Source organism: Typopeltis vanoorti, chromosome 1, assembly GCF_054136105.1.
Source record: "Typopeltis vanoorti isolate ZY-2024b chromosome 1, IOZ_Tvanoo_1.0, whole genome shotgun sequence".
In the NCBI taxonomy this organism is placed as follows: Eukaryota; Metazoa; Arthropoda; class Arachnida; order Uropygi; family Thelyphonidae; genus Typopeltis; species Typopeltis vanoorti.
In genome coordinates, this window is record NC_143549.1 from 13,737,208 (window position 1) to 13,758,448 (window position 21,241).

The following is a 21,241-nucleotide window of genomic DNA, read 5'->3' on the forward strand; positions in this document are numbered from 1 at the left end:
GGAAAACATCATTTCAGAATTGTAATGGGAGACTTTAATGCTAGAATTGGTATTCAACATTCAACAGGAAATTTTGGATATGGCACAAGAGATGACAAAAGAGCAAAGTTAATAGAATTTGCAGAAAAAGAAAACCTGTATATTGTTAGATCTGAAATAGGCGACTTCAGAATTTACCTGATGTCACCATTCCAGAATCTAACAATTTACATAAAATCATACTTGCATACTTATATTTTAGCAGTAAGAATGTGTTTTTTGTTTATAACAACTTCCAATATAATAATTTGTGAATTTTAAAACTTTATACCTAAGTGTCTAGCATAAATGTAAGTCAGAAAAAAGGGCAAAATAAGAGAGGAATTGTTAATGACATAATGCAAGTGAAAGAGTGCGAACTATTCAACGACATAGGGCAAAGATCACCCTAAATACTGTAAGATCAGAGAAATACCCGCAGGCATTACATCTTAGAAGGCACAATGATGCATACGTTCCCCGAACCAAGCAGTCCCGTATGTTAATCGGTGAAGTCACCCAAACGGAGACCAAAGGGCGAAATGATGAGAAATTTCAAACTCGGAAGGTGGCGCTCCAGGAGAAGGTATATAACCCGCGAACGGAAGAAAATGACCCTCGTTTTTTCTTGTTCCTGAGTTTTCTCTCTGTGTGCTATGAGAGTTCTTCGTGGTTCAGCTCTCATATTTGAGGGCTGACTTACAACAGAGTTCAGTATGACACCACAGTAGAGTCGGCAAGATTACCGCAGGCCGTAGTGAGAAGTTCATCTACGTAAAAACCTGGGCAGAAGTATAGCGTCCAGCCCAAGCGAGCGCGCGCAACCCACGTGGCATTAAAATTCGAGACAACCAGATTTGAGACAAAGGACGGCAGGAAACCGAAGAAAAATAATAGATAAGTACCCTCACTTATTCTAGCCCTTTTGAGATTGACTAACATTTGAGAGAGCGAAATTTGAAATTTATATTAGAAGAAAGAATGAAAAGTTTAGATCTGAAAAAAATGACTATGTTCTCTTGAAACGAACTTTAGGAACTTTCACCCAGATAGAGATTCTGTTATGCTTGTTCTGGGAGAGTTTGAAGAATGTGTTAAAGTGCCTTAATGTTAAAAAAGAATTGAAATCTTAAATGTAATGTGTGTTTAGTTATTGAAATATTGAATTTTGCTAATACTTTGAACTTAGTGTTAAAAATGAATTGTAATCATAAATGTAATATGTATTGAGACATTGAATTGCTGATACTTTGAAGTAGAATACTAAGATTTATTTAATACTGAGAGAGTGAATGAAAGGTAGTGATTTAACTTTAGAATTTGATGATCAATTTAACTTGTGTAGCATCACTAATTGAACTTAATAAATGTTTGATTCTTTAATTATACGTGTTTCTGATCATGTTGACTGACTCTGACCCTTCATAAAAATCGAACCTGAGTACATGTGAGTGTGCGGGAATACCCCAATTGAAAGTAAGGGCACGACTGCAATTAAGAGTAAAATTATGCCAGAGATCCCAGGTTTCTAGAAATTTAATTATATTGCTAGTAACACCTGATATTCTATAATTAACCTAAAGGCAGTGTCTATCTCTAACTTTAAAGCTCAGGCTGGCACAGTGAAAAAATAAATTTGCTTGAGTAATCAGGATAATATATAGAATTCAGGGAACGGGTAATCTTCTGGTGGCCCTTAAAGGTTAAGCTACGTAAGGAGCATAAAAGAAACGAGACGCAAGGCGAAGCTTATTACCAATGTGGATCGCATAACAAATGACGCAATCTATTTAACATAGAGACATATGCGATGGAACTTGATATTGCGACTGTAATAAGAAAGGCTAATATAAAATGCGTTGTCCCGAGATATCAATCAGAAAGATACTACATACAAAAAAAAAAAAAAAAAAGAAAGAAGAGAAGACACGACAATGGCGCAGCCAGTAAGAATCTGATTACATAAGGCTTTAAGTAAGCAAAAGGATAGAATCAAGAAACAATAAATTATTGTATGATAAGATAAAATTAGACTAACAAACAAAAGAGAAAAGACAGAAGAGTTTAACAATATCATGAATTCCTTTTTCAAGAAAAAACACATAGAAAGTGGACATGGAAAAACTAGTGAAACTGACTTTATCCTCAGCAATAAGAAAAACATTTTTCAAGACTGCTCTGTTATAAACACCTTCAAAATGGAAAGTGACCATCGTATGGTACACAGTAAAATCCAAATAAAACTGCCAAAAAGAAAGAAGAAAAATGTTTTGGAGATCAAAGCAAAACATAGATGTACACAAACTCAACATTAAAAAAGATATATTCCAACCCGAACTAAACAACAGATTTAAACATCTTATTATAGATGACAATGCTGATCTATCAGAAAGTAATGACATTATTACCCAAAACAGAAACAAGACAAAATCTCTGAAGAAACAAAACAGCTTATGAAGAAATGAAACAATCAATTAATCTACAGAATAAAATTGAATACACTGAATTGTGCAAAACGATCAGAAAATGTATCACAGAAGAAATAAGAAAATTCAATTGTAAATTCATATAACAAACAATTGAAAACAAATGTAGTCTCAAAAAAGCCAAACAGCAACAAAAGGTGGTTGCAGTCAAACTACAAGACGGGACCATCACCAGAGATAGATATGCTATAGCAAAAAGAGTTGAAGAATTCTACTCAAAATTATATCAGGATGATGAATTAAATGAAGATGAAAACTACGACACAGCTGAAGTACCAGATTCTACCAGAAGAAATCAAACCAAAGTCTCTGACATCATAGGAAGAGTGAAAAATCTGAAGTTGCAATGGGCTGGGCATACTGCTCGAAGACAAGATCAACAATGGACAAAAGAGGTACTAGATTGGATTCCACGAGAGGAAAAACAACCACGACACCGACCCAAATCAGAGTGGATTGATGATATCATTAGATTTGCAGGAGTGACATGGAAAAGGAGAGCCATGGACAGACAGTTTTGGAGTAATCTTGGAAAGGCCTTCATCCAGCAGTGGATTGACAATGGCCGATGATGATGATGATATATATACATATATATATATATATATCAGTGGCGTTGCATGCTCATTTCGGTTGGGTGTGCCGTCATGTGAGTTACGCAACCCACGTTACAAACTTCACGTCAATTTGACAGTATGCATGGGCATGCGTCTGCAGAAAATTTTCCAGGGGGGAGGAGGAAGCTTGGAGACAAATAATTACATCAATAGATGTCTTTTAGCTTTGTTTGATGTAATTATGTAATTATTTGTCGATGTAAACTATAAATACATTATTTTCATTTTGCATTGATTTTAATGATCTTTAATTCTTGTAAAAAAAAAAGGTATTCAGAATTAATAGTTTTTAGCACAATTTCATATACAAAAAAATTGACTGGCATATTTTATTAAAAATCAACTAATTAATTAATCCTAAATTAAATTATTTCAGTTCAAAAGCAAAAAAAATCATAAAACTAACAAGTAAAATAATATTAAATTACACGCACATATTTTCTGTAATATTAAATTACAGAAAAATATATTTAAAAATGTATTTTTCTGTTTAAATTTGTTTCACTATATATTTACAAGAAAAAGATGAACCAAAAACAGGAACACTTGTTTTATTGCTGCAATAAAACACATGTTCTATGGCTACCCTGCTGTGGGCTGAAACAGGCCAACCCATAATAAACTTTTAAGACAGATAAAGCGTTCCCAGGGTCAAGGGTGTAAAGATTACATATCTCAATCAGTTTTACGATTATAATTTGTGGAATTTTTTAATCAATCCAGGGGAGAAGTGCCCCGTTCCCCTCCCATTAATTAGTCCCATGCAATGCTAGAGTAGGTAATAAATGTAATAAAGAAGTTTAAAGATATATTGAACCTTGAACATTACTGTTTCTTCCAGTGAGCATCTGCATAATTATCTACCTGCCATGTTACTTGGAGTGGTATACTTCAAAATTAAAAGTAATTTCTTCCCCTCTCTCTCTTCTTTAGTATAAATACAAATTATTCCTATTTCTATAAAAATTTCACAGTTAGTCTTACCTTGAACTTTTTTTTTATATTCTTCTGGTTTATGAAGATACATAGCTGCTGCATCTCCATTTAATGGATCAATTGGGTTAGGATATGTAAGTAACTGTGGTAAGAAAGATTCAAAAATGTTGGAGAGATCTGAAAATAAAAAAAAAAAAATAGGAAATTTAATATTTTTATATTCATATAGCAATTTTTCTAACCATTCAAGCCAATAACAATATTTGGCAACTCAATGACATTAGTTAAAGTTTCTAGAACAAAACTGTTTTCCTATTAGTACATTTTATATAGATGGAGGTTAAATGAAAGTAGCCAAGATGATGTATACAGAAAGACATGTTAAGAGTACACTAAAAAGTTAAGCTTATTTTATTAAAAAAATTGTGATATTGATTAAAATTTGTATTACATTTAACTTATCTTAGTTTACATATTTAGTAAAATTCTAGAGTACCAAGCTGTTGCGAAACAACTTTCAAAAGCAGCATGTGAAAGAAGGAATTCAAGGTCAAAGAGCGTTAGATTTGATCATAGCATTAGAAAGGGGTTTCAGTTAAGAACATGACCATTTCACTCACCAGCTGGTGAAAGTAATCATGCCATTTGTTCTAGGAAGTAGCTAACTATATGAATGTTCCAATTAGAACAGGTTAATGCTGAAATACACTGGAAATTATGACAATCTCATGAGAATACTATCTTTAGTTCAATGGCAGGAGTTACTGAATGAGAAAGATATCAGCAATGCATGGGAATTTTTTTAAAAGGTACTTAAATAAGGCAGTATCTGAATATCTGAATGTGTCTTTAGAGTTCAAAGAACAAATAGGGTGGGAGTAAAATTGATGTGTAATCTTATTAAGCAAACAATCCATAAGAAGATGATGTGGAAGGAATCTTGTGCAAATGAGAGTGCGAGGAGTTACGAAATATATAAAGTGCAGGCCAGAAAAGTTACGAGTATTATTATGGAAAGCTAAATCAGAGAATGAAAAGAAAGTGGCTGTGCAAGCTAAAAGTAATCCAAAAGAATTTTATTGCTATGTTGCAAATTAAAGGAAAAAATGAATGTGGGAGATTAACTTTAGTGAATACAATCTCTAAAAGGTACCTGTGGCATGACTATAAACAATAAATTACACAATAATTAACTTTAATGAAATGAAATATCTGAATATTTCATACTGAAATATCTGAATATTTCATACTGAAATATCTGAATATTTCAAGATAAGAATCAGGATGTTTCAGCTGAAAAAACAAGATCTATAGAGAGGATGAAGGCACTGCCGTGGGTAGCCCTCTGTTTCCACCTTAGCAAACTATTTTTTGAACCATTCATCCCCAACCCTCTCGTTGGTTTCATTATGTTGATGATGAGTTTGCTATTTGGCCTTGTTCTGAAAATGAACTTACCACTTGTACATTCAATTCACCATGAAAAAAGAAAATGGTGGTAGTTTTGTGGGAAGTTTTTGGTAGTAAATAAAGAGTAATAAAAATAAGCAATTAAAACCTGACAAGTTTCATACGTCTTAAGACTTGCATCATCAGGGGTAGTGGTACAGAAAAGTTTTACACAACAAAAGCCTATTAACAATACATTACACATATTAGATGTTTTGATAACTTCACAACTGTTAAATATAATTGATAAACCAGAAAACAAATGGTAAATTCGTTACTGTATGCATGTTGGAACATTGCTAATTGTTGCTATCACATTCAATGGCATAACGCGTGTTATATCCTAGGTCCATGGCAGTTAAATTTCTGATGAAAGCAGACCATACTTTATGTAAAATTAAGGCTTGATTTTTATTGCATTGTGTACAGATCCTAAGCATTTGCAAGGATTCTTTAAATTTTATTGTAAAGCAGTTATATATGGCATTTTTGTTGCCAGAGTACTTGATGGCCAGCAGTGATTGTATGGAATTCCAGGCCAGATTTATGCTCTCTTCTTTTTTTGATGTCTTTTATATGTTCAGACATGCAGATCTCTCCCGACCTTCCACCAAAATCTCCACATTACCCCATGAAAAAATCAGGGATCTATGAAATTCATTGCTCTTATGGTATTTGTTATGTAGGCCAGATAGGATGGTCAGTAGAGATCTGCAAGTCTGAACTAAAGAAGAGGGTAAATCAGGCCTGGCATTCCATACAACCACTAATGGCAATCAAGTGCTCTGGCAAAAAGCAAAAATGCCATATATTGATCGTAACTGTTTTGCAAGAAAATTTAAAGAAGCTTCACAAATGCTTAGGATCCTTACATAATGCAATAAAAATCAACGCTTAAATTTACATCAAGTAAGTTCTGCTTTCATCAAAAATTTAACTACCAAGGACTTAGGATACAACCCGTGTGATACCATAGAACTTGAGAGCAACAAATAACAATGTTCCAACATGCATACAGTAATGAATTTAATATGAATTTAATACCAGAATACAAATGGTTTATCAATTATATTTAACAGTTGGGAAGTTCCAAGACATCTAATATGTGTAATGAATTGTTAATAGGCTTTTGTTGTGCAACTTGTATGTACCACTACCCTGATGATGTAAGTCTTATGATGTACGAAACTTTTCTGGTTTTAATTGCTTATTTTTATTAAACTCTTTATTTATATTATAATGTGGTCTCAATAACGAAAACCTCTCACAGAACTTATATTTGCATGCTGGTAATTTACATTCTTGGACATCCTTCTTACTCATACAGCCTCCAATAATTTGTTAACCAGTGTTTATCAAAACTACTTTTATTGACAGATACATTCACCAAAAGTCTGCTCATCACACCTCTCAAAAAACTGGTGTTATCAAGTCTTTGATTAGTAGAGTGCATAATGTATGCTCCTCTTCCTCAAGCTTACAACAAGAACATTTCACTATCAAAACTTTAATGGAATTTAATGGTTACAATCCTCATTAAATCCAGCAGATAATTGACTCCTATTTTCCAATACATATTCTTCAACAGACTGCAGGGTTTCAATCCCTTATATTTCTGGTATCTCTGAACTTAGTGGTAGAATTTTGACATATCACCTTATTCCCACATTTTCCTATCAACAAAATTTTTCATCTATTACCACCTACAAAAGACAAACTGTTGCCTCTATCATTAGCTTGTGTTTACCAGATACTTTGCAAATGTAATTTGACATACCTGGGTGGTCTGAAAAGTTCTCTGCCCCGACCAGATTATTATTATTAAGGGCAACTCCAAGGAGTCGATAGACTCATAGAGGGAGGCCCTAACAATAACAACATGAACAACTATTCGACATTCACAAAGCATCTATCATACCTCGTCTTGAACTCATTCACAGTCATAGCACCCACAACAGACTTTGCTTATTTCACTCATTCACCACTCTCCAAGTAAAAAACCTAGCCTAACACCCTTGCTAACCACACTTTCGCCCAGCTTCCATGCATGGCCCCTAGTCCTCCCACCACCAGTTTTATTCTCAAAAATATCTTCTGAATTAATCTTATAGAAACCCTTCAGTAATTTGAATGTCTCAATCATATCACCCCTTTTCTGCCTATCAACCAATTTCTGCAACCCACAAATCTTCAACCTGTTCTCATAAGGTTCATTCCATAGACCTGCTATCATCTTGGTCACTCGTCTTTGGATCCTCTCCACCTCCTCCCCATCAAGAAGAAACCTAGGTGACCAAATCTGGGCACAATAGTCTAGATGGAGTCTTATCAAGGCTCGATACAGAGGAACAATAACATGTTTGTCTCTGCTCGTTAAAGTATTTTTCAGCAATCAAGTGATTTGATGAGCTGATTTAGCCACTTTTGCAATGTGCCCCCTAAACTTCAACTCCCTATCCACCAACACTCCCAAATCCCTGACCTCGTCAATCTCCTGGAGTACGGTTCCACCAATGTGATATACTGCTGCTAATCTTTTCATCCCAAAATGCATAACCTTACACTTTGCCACATTAAATTGATATCCATTCTCCTTAGCACAGTCCTCCAAACTATTCAAATCATCCTGCAAAATTTTTAAATCCTGTGAACTCACTATTGCTCTACCCAACTTTGCATCATCAGCAAACAAATGAACACTTCCTCTCAGATCCTTGCCTATATCATTAATGAACAAATTGAACAGTACTGGTCCAAGAACAGAACCCTGGAGCACACCACTAGTCGCAGGCCGTCTTTTGGATTCTACTCCTGAATAAACCACTCTCTGATATCTCTCCATCAACCACCCTCCTATCCATCTCAACGTCACTGTGTTATAAAAGATGGCAAGACTATCAACACGATTTTTTTTTTCTAAGTTGGTACATCTATCATAAGCATCCATCTGAAATTGCAAGTCATTCTATCAAGTAGTTTGTTTTATACAGCTATCTGAAGCAAAAGTGTTGTCTGTCTTCCCATGAAATGGATAAAATTGAGTATCATGCAGTTATGACATTCTTTGTAAAAGAAGGTTTAATGGCTAAAGAAATTCATTAGAAGTTCATAAAAGCTTATGGGCACTCTTCTCCTTCGATTTTAACAATTAAGAAATGAGCTGCCGAGTTTAAACATGGCCGTACTACCCTTGAAGATGATCCACGTGAAGGATGTTCAAAAAGTGTAACATCATCAGAAATCATTGATCAAGTGCACTATATGGTATTGGACGACTGGAGAGTCAAAGTGCATGAAATTGCTGAGACAATAGGCATTTCAAAAGAATGTGTAGGATATATTTTGCATGAAGAATTGCAAATGAAAAAGCTTTGCACAAGATGGGTGTCGCAATTGCTCACAGCAGATCAAAAAACACGCTCGCATGAAAATCTCTGAACAGTGCTTGGAGCGTTTTAACAAGAATAAAACTGATTTTGTGCATCGATTTATTACTATGAATGAGACTTGGATTCACCATTACACACCAGAATCCAAACAGCAGTCAAAACAGTGGACAGATTGTTTTGACAGGCTGGTTGTTCAGCACCAAAGAAGAGAAAGTTGGTCCATCAGCAGGAAAGGTCATGGCATCGGTGTTTTGGGATGCTAAAGGCATTTTGTTTATTAATTATCTTGAAAAGGGTAAAACAACAACCGGGGAATATTATTCCAATCTTTTAACCAGACTATACGAAAAGTTCGTGAGAAAAGACCTAGTTTGCAGAAGAAAAAAATCATGTTTCATCAGGACAATGCAGCTGCCCACAAAGATGTTTTGGCAATGGGAAAATTAAGGGATCTGCACTATGAGTTGTTGGAACATCCACACTATTCCCCAGATTTGGCTCACTCTGACTTCTATCTCTTCCCAAAACTAAAACTCTTCCTTGTTGGGTCAGCGTTTTTCTTCGAATCAAGAGGTGATTGCAGCTGTAGAGAGGTATTTTGCAGATCTTACCGAGAACCATTACAGGAATCAGATAATGGCACTGGAGCATCGTTGCAATCAATGTATTAGTCTTAAAGGAGATTATGTTGAAAAATAAAAATAATTTTGAAATTATAAATTCGTTTTTTCATTGTTAGGCCAAGAACTTTTCAGACACTCTTGTACTTTGGCAGACAGTTCGTTCTGTGGAAAAAAGAAGTAATGAATATCAATATTGTATTGAATACATGAAACCTCAAAAGTCTGGTCTGGAACAACATAATATTGACAGTAAACACAGTATAAGGTGGGATTAAGCTAGTCTTTTCGATAGAAGTAGTTTTAAATATGAATGCCTTTTCAAAGAAAGTTGCAAAGCCCTTTTACATTGGCCAAACCTGAATTGGAATGACTGTCTCTCTCTCTCTCCCTGAAAGTTTGAGAGATTCTCATTTTATGTAAACAACAAAAATAGTTTTAATAATATTTATTAATATATTAATTTCTAGCACACAGCAACTGTTTTTAATTGGTAAACCGAAGTGTGGTCATCATGTAATTTGCTGTTTAGTGAATGCAGACTATGTCCTTGTGTCAAAGTAGACGAAATTGTTAAAAAAAAAAATGAGTGCTCACCTTGCTAAGATCTATCAACTAAGTGTATGTAACATGGTACACAATGCTAGTTTAACTGAAAAAGGTAAACGTTTTCGACTACATAAAATAATAAATCATCATCATAGCACTAATTAACACACCATATTGGTCTGTTCCACTACAAATTAAAGTTGCCAAGAAATTAAATTTTTGGTTTCATCCTTTATCCAAGTGTAAGCAAACAACGCTTGCACATGAAGTCACTTTACAACTAGGGTATTAAGGCAAGTGATGTGAGGTCATTAGCCTCTATATACAAGTAGCCCAGTAGTGGAGTGACTTCACATGTCAAAATATTATGCTCAGGTCTTGACACCTGTGTTTCTTAAGGATGAAGTGGTGAAGATGAACCAAAGGCAAATGAGCAAAACAGTGAGTGGCCTGTGGAATACACTCTGTGAAGATAATAGAAAATAAGGGCTATGACCTACAATTAAGTTGTTAAAAGGGTTTTACAAGACTGACACAGCAAATTTTTTAGTGTTTGAATAGATGGGGATAGAATGCACAATCATTGCTAAAAATTGAGTAATAGCAGGGGCAAATTCTCCATGCTTGCTGTGCAAGCTCATTAATTGAGAAAGTAATATTATTATTATTATTATTATTTGACACCTCCAGGGAGTCCAAGGACTCATCGAGGGAGGGCACCTGCTCTACAACTCCGTCTCCACCATTCAATCACCAACTGACCGCAATTACACCAACGCCATCTACCGCCGACCACCACTGGTATTTCCAAAGACAATCACAAACATCCATGCCCACGGCAGGATTCGAATGCGCAGCCTTTTGGCTGGAGAGCAGATATGCTATCCACTTGGCCAACCAGGCTGGCTATAAATAAATATTTATTAACAAATATTTATTTGTTAATAAATGCATTCATTTATAAGCATTCCATTTAGGCTTTTATTTTTGTAGACAGAAGATGTCTTAAGCTTGCGTGGCAATAATTGAGCTTTATGTTATGTATCGAAGGCCGATGCTTGCTCGTCTAGTCAAAGCTACCTTGGCTTGCTTGGTTGTAGGAGCTTCCAGGTCCTCGCAGCAGCACTGTGATTCCATGCGCGTGCATAGCCATTTCACGTCGTCTCACTCTATTGCTTAAACACAGGCCATACGCAGTCAACATAGCTCTAGCCAGTGAGCTTCAGCCAGCCTTTACAAGTGTGCGTGTTGCTTGGGAAAATTAAGTTACAACCAACTTTTTAAGACGATGTTGTTGACCAGTTCATAAAGAAGAACCATAGGGTAGAATTTGTATTCAAGTAGCTAAATTTAAAAAGATAGAATGTGATTTGTAAAATAAATGTTGTATTTGTATGATTAAATGTACATTATTATAATAATTACGGCTATTATAGCCTGTTTTTGTTTAGGAGTGTCCCTTATTTAAATACATTGGCTATCAATACTCAAGAGGGGTATATATATTTAGGGCATTATTGGTCAGTATAGAAAGCAATTAAGGTAGAATAAAAGAGGTGGAAAAAGTGGAAGAAGAGGGAGGGAGCGTGGGTGTGTGTTTTGATGCCGGAAAATAAGTTTGGATAACCCGGGTTAATATTAATAACATTATATATATATATATATATATATATATATATATAAATGTATACATATATTATTTTGAATTAAGGCATATTTTTGTGTGTGTGGGGGGAAGGGTATACTTATGTGGCAACTGGGGCAAGTTCCGAGGACGGTCACACGACCGAAACGGTTCCACACCCTGTTAACCCTGCCCCAGTTGCCACATAAGTATACCCCCCCCCACACACAAAATTACACCTTAATTCAAAATAATATATGTATGCATTTATATATATACATATATTATTAATATTAACCCGGGTTATCCAAACTTATTTTCCCGCGTCAAACCACACCCCCACGCTCCCTCCCTCTTCCCCCCCTGTTTGTAAACAACCTTCAGCGAGATCATGGAAGTGGAAGACATCGTAGAATCAAAAAAGGTATGTACCAAAATTTTTTCACCTTTTTTATTCTACCTTAATTGCCTTCTATACTGACCAATAATGCCATAAATATATATACCCCTCTTGAGTATTGATAGCCAATGTATTTAAATAAGGGACACTCCTAAACAAAAACAGGCTATAATAGCCATAATTTAATAATAGTGTTTAAGAAGAGTAACATGGGAATTTTTCCCAGAGACTATACTTAAATTAAATGTACATAAATTTCTAAATATATAGTTTTAAATGGTCAGTAATTCATTATTTCGCTAATCAGACTTCAATAACACCTCTCAGTACCTGAATGATAACAAGAGCAAGCGTGAATTTCAAGACCAGCATTCACCCCTGAGTAAGAGTGTAATTAAAAAAAAACATCGGGACCAGATTCTTTGCTGGGAGAGTAGCGAATGAGTAGAATAGGTTGTCCTTGTTACGAGTACTATGCATTCCAAGAGAGGTAGGACAGGCACTAAGTGAGTAGTGTGAGCCTTCCACAATGAGTCTGGATTACATGGAGATATTATGCACATGTTATTGAATGTAGTCACATTCCAACAGATCAAGTAGCACAACAACACCGACTGCTGTGCGCAGACTTTAAATTAAGATCGAAGATAAGAACTTCTGGTTGCCATGGGATGAAGACAATTAAGTGGTTTCGCTTAAAAGAAGAGAGTGTGAGGAATCGTTTTAGGGAGAGAGTGTTAGAGAGGATTTCGGATGGACTGGAAAGTGTACAAGATTGGTGGAAACATAATTCAAAAGTAATCCTGAGCTGTGCAATCGAGGTGCTTGGTGAGACATCTGGAAAGATTAGAGAGCAGAAGGAGGGTTGGTGGTGGAATAATGATGTACAAGTGGCAGTGACAGCTAAGAGGAAGGCAAAGCAGAAGTGGGATGAGTCAAGAGTGGAAGAGGACAGAGAGGTGTACAAACAGAGAAAGCAAGAAGCCAAGAGAGTTGTGGCACAGGCGAAGACCATGGCATATCAAGATCTGTATGATCAATTAGAAACAAAGGAAGGACAGAGAAAAATTTACCAACTAGCGAAATGTAGAAATAAAGCAGCTAAGGACATCTTACATGTGAGGCAGATCATTATGGAGGGATGTGGACATAAGAAACAGATGGAAAATATACTTTGAGGGACTTCTGAATGAGGAAAATGCAAGGACTCACAGAGGAAATGGGCAGCCTTCTGAGGGGATGGTGCAGAACATCGGTAGGATGGAAGTGATGGAGGCCATGAAGAGGATGAAGAATGGAAAAGCGGTGGGCCCCGACAGAATTCCAGTGGAGGCATGGAAGGCACTGGGGGAAAGAGGGAATTGACCTGCTGTGGGACCTGTTCATGAAAGTTTGCCAACAGGAAAATATACCCGAGGAATGGAGGGAGAGTACTCTTGTTCCCATCTACAAGGGTAAAGGGGATGCACAAGACTGTAAAAATTACAGAGGAATAAAGTTGATGTCCCACACAATGAAGATCCTAGAAAGGGTTCTTGATGGTAGATTGAGGGAGGAGGTGGAGATTACAAAGGAACAATTTGGCTTCATGCCTGGTAGATCAGCAACAGATGCCATCTTTGGGTTACGACAGATGATGGAAAAATATCGAGAGAAACAAAGGGAGCTACATCTGGTATTTATTGATCTGGAGAAAGCATACGATAGAGTGCCAAGGCAAGAAGTCTGGAGGTGTCTGAGGGAGAAGAAGGTGCCAGAGAAATATGTCAGGTTGGTGCAGGAAATGTACAGAAATGTGAAGACAAGTGTTCGGACCTGTTTGGGACAGACAGAAAGTTTTCAAGTAACAGTTGGCTTGCATCAAGGGTCAGCATTAAGTCCGTTTCTGTTTAATATTGTGATGGAGGTGGTAACAGAGGAGGTGAGAGAAGATGCACCTTGGACAATGCTGTATGCAGATGACATCTTGCTGTGTGTAGATTCAAGAGAAGAAGCAGAAACTAAACTGGAAAGATGGAGAAAAGTACTGGAAGAGAGAGGTATGAGACTGAGCAGAAGTAAGACAGAGTATATGTGTTGCGCAGTGGGCGGTGGCCAGGAGACAGACCTGGAGCTGGAAGGAAATGTCATCAGGAAGGTGAGAGACTTTAGATACTCAGGTTCGACAGTGGAAGAAGATGGAGGAGGTGAGAAGGAAGTGGGATGCAGGATACAAGCAGGTTGGAGGAACTGGAGGGAGATGGCTGGAGTGTTATGTGATAAGAGGGTGCTGATCAATCTGAAAGGCAAAATTTATAGGACAGTAGTGAGGCCAGCTATGACATATGCTATAGAAACTGTGGCCCTGAGGAAAAATAACATTAGCAGGATGGAAGTAGCAGAGATGAGAATGCTTAGGTGGATGTGCGGTGTGACCAGAAAGGATCATCTGAGAAATGACTATGTCAGGGGAACAGTGAAAGTTACGAACTTAGGAGCGAAAGTACAGGAGGCAAGGTTGAGATGGTTTGGTCATGTGATGAGGAGGGAGGACGAATATGTGGGAAGAAGGGTCATGCAGATGGATGTGCAAGGAAGGCGGAAGCGTGGGCGGCCAAAGAAGAGATGGAGGGAGCTGGTAGAAGAGGACTTGAAGATGAAGAACTTGGATGTGGTGACAGCCCAAGACAGGAAGGTGTGGAGGAGACTCATAAGAAACAGTGACCCCACTTAAGTGGGAGAAGCTGCAGAAGAAGAAGAAGATTGAATGTAGTCACATGAATAATCAAGTAGGAAAAAAAAAATAAATAATAATACAAAACAAGCAGCAAAAAACATTAACCTTAAATCAAAATACTGTAATTCAACTGCTGCTCACCTACCTCCAAAAAGGAAAATGCTTTCACTTACCTGGATTCTCCCCTATCACTCCCAGCACATTTTTTCAGCACTAGCTATTGCTTACTTAGAATTTATGTTCTTATTACTGATGACAGTGTGCAACTAGCAGACAGCCCTATGGTGGTTTAATTTGCCACATCTCTGTATACTGATATACTGCAAAGAGTATTATGAAGGGAATTCAAAACTGATTTAGGAAGCTGTCTGAACAAGTGCATGACCAACAAGAGCAATAATTATAATCTCTACAGAATCTCCACAGTGAAGCCTACTAGAGGCCACAAAGGACCATTTCATATCCTAAAATCATTCAAGTGTGGTAGGTAAGGTAGTCGAGTATGTTACTCATGTATGTTAGTGATGAGTTGAGATGGCAAGCAAATATTATGAATGGTATGGTAGTAGAGTTGTGTGAGATGAATGGAACTATATAAAAAATAAGTTACATTTAAATGGATTTGGGATGAGTCAGAGAAACTGCTGAGAGAGAGAAAGTAATGAACGAAGTTATTAGAAGACCTGAAGAAGCAAGAGGTATTGTGGAAGAGCAAGAGAGTAGGGTATAAGAGCATGTAAATGGATAGGTGAGTAACATGAGTGATTGAACAGAAGACAGACAGATGGGGGAGGGGGATGGTCCAGGGTAGATGGGATATATTGTGAAAAGTGAATGTGTAAGATACAAGAAAGGATTGAGATGACCAAGGATGTGGAAGTGACATTCAGATCTGTCGAGAGGTTTAAGAAAGGGAGAGAGAGAGAGAGAAAAATGGCTTGGGGGAGGTATGGAGAAGTCATATCTGAGAAACGAGGTCAGTGGGATTTGTTACAGAACCAGAAATGAGCTGGTATGTATGTTTATGAATGCTCAAGGTATTCTAAATAAGAAGAATTAAACTGTAGTGTTGATAGAGTTCATTTGCCCAGAAATGGTTGGAATAAGTGAGACATGGTTGGATGAGGATGAAATTCTTAGGAATAGATATGAACATATGGCATTTTTTCATGACAACAGTTAGGGCAGAAAGAGGGGAGGAGTGTTGTAGATGCAGCAATGGGCAAATTTGGAGATACAAATTTGCCCATTCAATTTGTATCTCCAAATTGAATGGGCATAATACAAGGATGAAATAGTGGAAGTGGTTTTTCAAGCAGTATGGTGCAAGATGGAGGTGAACTGAATGAAATATTTAGTTGGATGTTGCTATAGACCTGGTAATGCAGAGGGAAAGAAGGAAATGTATATGTACATTGACTAGTAAGAAAAGTGATCATGATTTTAAATTTTAAGTATGGTAATATAAATATGGTAAGGTGTTGCATTTTGGAGCGCAGAAATATGAGGCTGTGTACATACTGCAGGAAGTGAATGAGATTAGAGATTTGGGAGTGATGGTTAACAGTAGACTGAAGTTAGAGAGCATATTGCTAGGGTTGCAAAGGATGCACATCGTAGTGCTGCTATGATAAGAAGTACTCTAACATGCAAGGATAAGGAAGTGGTTGTGCCACTGTATAAGGCACTGGTCAGACCACACTTGGACTATTGTGCTGATCTGGTCACCTGGTTTTCAATGTGATCTGGAGACATGTGTTGAGGCTTAAAAAAGTACAACCTCCATACAGCTTTTAAGCCCCACCGTAAACTTGTTACCCTTATCCACTCCACTAAAGACTAGCTCCCTCCTCTTTCAGTGCCTAGTGTATATAGCGTACCTTGTTCCTGTAAACTTGCCTACTTTGGACAAACAGGCAGGTCAGCATCCATCCGGTTAGAAGAACACAGTTCTTACATCTGCAAACACGATTATGGTCAGTCTGGCCTTGCAGACCATGTTTTTGATACATCCCACAGAATCTCCTGGAAAAAACTACCATGCTCCACCATTGTAAATTCAAAAAAGAAAGACTATTCTTTGAATCTGCATCTGCACTCAGAAATCAACCTAATTTAAACATACGGTTGCATTAAACTTCCCAAAATTTGGGAAACTTTAATTATCAGAGATCCCTCTTTACATCCCAGGCCACCTGCAAATGCCCATAGAGGGCGCACCACCTAGATAGGACTTGAGTTTCACTTTGTATTGTATTTGTGTGTGTGTTGTTACAAAAAGTTTTTGTAATCCCCGAAAATGTCTCAATGACGGAGAAGAAATATTGGAAGTATTAAAATTAGTTTTAATCCTTTCTCAGTGCTGTTAATATTCCATTAACCCTCTAACATGTGATCTGGAAACATTGGAGAGGGTCCAGAGATGAGTAAGATAATATCAAGAGTTTGGAATACTGGCTATGGAGAGAGTTGAAGAGATGGCGGATAGGAGGAAGAGATGTGATATGATAGAGACGTTTAAGTTAGTGAGAGGATTTTATCAGATTAATCCAGAAGGGATTATAAAAAGAGTAGAAGGTGAGAGGGGAAGAACCAAGATTCATTCCTGGAAGTTATGTAAAAGTATGGTGAAGAAGAGTGTGAGGAGTAGATTTTTTACATGGAGAATTGTCAGTGAATGGAATGCAATACCAGAATGTGTTGTTAATGCAAGAAGTGTTAAGGACTTTAAGATTCTATATGATAAATATGTTGTCAGTTGAATGACCCTCCCACGATGAGCCTGTCGACTCCATGGAGGATGTAATAATAATAATTTTGTTATGTTATTGTTGAAATAACAATAACTAATAATTTTAATTTTCTTTATCGTATTTTAAAGCTAAGAGATGGCTAATTTTTTCACAATAACAAATTCAGTCTAAATATTCATAATATCCTCGGCATGGATACATGAGCACCAACTATCAACAAACCAAATGGCATAAGGCAGGTGAAAATTTTTCTGCTTACTGTTGTATTACCATCCACATTTCCTCCACTGTTTGTAGCTTGCCATTGTATTTTGGAGGGGATACTTGAAAAATCATGTACCATGATTTTTCAAGTATCCCTCCCCCCAAATATAAAGGGGTGAGATCTTGGCAAGTATTCAAAAGCCCTCTCTCTCTCTCTCTCTCAGAATCTATCCAACAATTAGGAAATTCATTGTCGAGATAATCTAGTACTGCTGTATGATAATGTTGGGATGCACCATCTTGTTGAAAAAAACAAGAGGTGATGTCTAAACATGTTTCTGATAGTTAGTACAGCATAAGTTGTCAACATTCCATGATAATTTTCACCATTAAACAGCAGTGGTTTGTTTCTAAAACAATACGTGCTGGTACTCATTCTTGAAATTAAAAGAATACAAAAAGAAAACTAAAAAATTATTTACTAATTTTTTTTTTTTACTTCATAGTGTGATAATTTTTGAGTATAAGAATGGCAAATTAAGTATATATTATGCAGCTTATAAATGTATTGAACAAGTACATAAAAATAATTAAAATATATAAAATAATTTTTAATAAAAATTTTATATAGTGCATATAAAAGAAACAATTTATATAGCAAATATCTTAAAAAGAGATGTAATGAAAATGTAAATTGGATTAAATAATTAAGGTTATTTTCATAGTATGTAAAAGTGAGAAATTTAAAAAAGTTACATATTTCTAAGCAGAATACATTTGTATGAAACACACACCACTGTTAATAAAGAACCTGCAGGTGGTGAAAGTAACCATGAAGTGATTATTTGGGTGCTGGACAACCATTTGAGAAAGGGATATATGTGAAACTATAAAGCTGGTGATTATGACAAGCTCAGGAGACAAGCTTACAGTAATATCAAGGAATGAAGAACTGATAGAAGGAGATCTATGCTGCTTGGGACCTGCTCAGGAACTGCAAGGGAGATATGAAATGGATGAATGAAGAGGTTAATGCGTGAAATTTGGAAGACATTATGGAGGCAACACAAGATGATTGGTAATAGTCAATTGAAAGAGGAGTACAGAGAATAAGCAAGAAAGCTGTCTATCTTAGTGAGGATAGCAAAAGTGCAATATAAGCATATCTCTCTCTAAATGAGGCCAGAAGAAATCCCAGTTTTTTTTTCTGATATATGGCCAGTAGAAGAAAGACACAAAGATTATGAAAGGATGATAATGATTAGTAAACCTGGTAGCATAATAACCACTGAGGAGGATATAGTAGAGATGTTAAATGAGCACTTCATAAAGGAATTTTTATCAATGTGAAAGTAACACCATGAAGAACTTGTCAGAAATGTGTGTGTGGGAGAGGGGGGGGGGGAATGGTCAATGAGCAGTAGATATATGAGAAAATGAGTAAACCATGTCAATAACTGTAGGACTTTCATTCATGATGGTATTTCATCTTGCTTGCACATGCATCTTGAGGGAATGTTCCAGGGAGTTACCAACAGAACTCTTTAACAGGAGTCTCAGGCTGGCCCAAGTCCCAAAATGGGAAGAAGGCAAAACTGTTCTGCTTGGTAAAGGAGGAGGAGGGAGAGAAGATAGGAAAAGGCTTTGAATTATATGCCAATCTATCTGGAGCTGTTAGTTTAGTGAGGATAGCAACAGTGCAGTATAAGTAGCAAGGTGTTAGAAAGGTTAGCGAGGACAAGGATTCAGAACTAGATAGAGAACAGCTGCATTCTCTTTGATTGACAGCATTGGTATTTGCTAAAAGAAAGTGGTTGTGTCTTAGCAATCTACTTACGATGACAAGGTGACAATTGCATTGAACAAGAGGGCATACATAATATAGTACGCCCACAGATTCGAGACCCTTCGACACTTCTGCGCATGTCAAAAGAAGGAGATCCATTCCGATAATAGGGTAATCAATCCGTATTGTGGGACGAGTTGTTTATTACACGTTGGAAAATTAACTTCTCTTTTATGATCATTGTAGTTTTTAAAGTGTTAACTATGTTGCTTGTATAACAGTTGGAAAATTTTACCTATAAAGCACGTGATTTCGCTTGTTGGTGACCAATTCATGCTTTCCTTCATTTCTTTCTCCCCTTCAGCATGAATTGGCCATTCTTGGCAAGTCTCCAAGCGAAGCTCTTAAAGTGTGGGCATACTATATAGTATATATTTCAATTTTGCAAAAGCCTGGATAGATTGCCAGATGAAAAGCTGGTAATTAAAATGGAACAGATGGGGATGAATAATAAATTAGTTCACTAGATTGTGTGTGTGTGTGTGTGTGTGTCTATATATATATATATATATATACTCACTCACCCAGAATATACACCCCTGATATATATATATATATATATCAGGGGTGTATATTCTGGGTGAGTGAGTAGTGGTCCAAGCACAGAGCCTTGTGGCACAACACTAGTCAGTGTTGTGTCCTTGTATCCATATAACCAGTTTTTTATCCATCTCTTGTTTTGTTTAAATTTGTGTTACAGAATTCTTTCCATGTGGTATTCTGTAAAATGCCTTTGCAAAACCCAGTAGTATCATCCAGGTACTCATTATCTTAGTAAGATTACTGATATTTTTGCATTCATGTTAAAGACCCCTAATTGTTTCCTGGCATCATGTGATTCCTAAAATTAAACACAATATACTAATGTTTCATGAAGAGGACACATTGCATCACATTCAAGTTAATAGTCCTAATGTGAAGTCGCAAACAGGGACACCTCGGAATCCTTTGAACAGATGTATAGATGGTGTAGCGAGCCAAATTCTTAGTGTTCCAATGGTTTTAAACCACTCAGGTGAGGCAGGGTGTGCACTGAGACAATAGTACCCAGAAATCAGTGGCTATGATTGGTTATTGTGTCAACTAATCCAATTGAACATTGTCATTTCTCATGAGTTGCTATTTTTGTTTTCTGAGTTTCATCTGTTTTGCATGGGTGAAGTATGAACTGACATGTTTAAGACACCAATATAGACAAGTAATTTTCTATAAATAATTTATAACTTTTTTGCCCATATTTATAATTGGAAAGTGTTGATGATGTACTGAATGTCCTGTTTTCTGACAGAATTTTCGCGGATTGTATGATTATAGTCGATGGAGGTTGAAAGTAAGTAAAATGAGTTATTTCACCTTTTCTTTGGTTCAATCCAGAAAAATAATAATTTCCTAAGTGATTACTTTTTTCCGATTTCTGTGTGTATTATATTGGCTGTACAGTAAACCCTCGATTTAACGATAATGTACTAATAGGGGCTAAGGGGTGTATGTTAAATCGAAAGTCGGTTAAATAGCGAATTTTTAAAATAAAAATATCTGTAACATTATACTGCAATTTTAACAATATTAGCACTGTAATAACAAAAAAATTGTTTTACACACACTTTTAGATAAGTTAATGTGAAGTTAATGTT

At 36.4% G+C, this 21,241-nt stretch overlaps 1 protein-coding gene across 1 annotated transcript in view; it reads right to left on the reverse strand.

Moving 5' to 3' along the window:
- Positions 1 to 21,241, reverse strand: part of UbcE2H (ubiquitin conjugating enzyme E2H) — a 362,978-nt gene that overhangs the window by 32,414 nt on the left and 309,323 nt on the right. Inside the window, exon 6 of the mRNA XM_090412149.1 lies at positions 4,106 to 4,234. Coding sequence (XP_090268275.1) covers positions 4,106 to 4,234 — 129 coding nt within the window. The remainder of the gene's footprint in view (positions 1 to 4,105; positions 4,235 to 21,241) is intronic.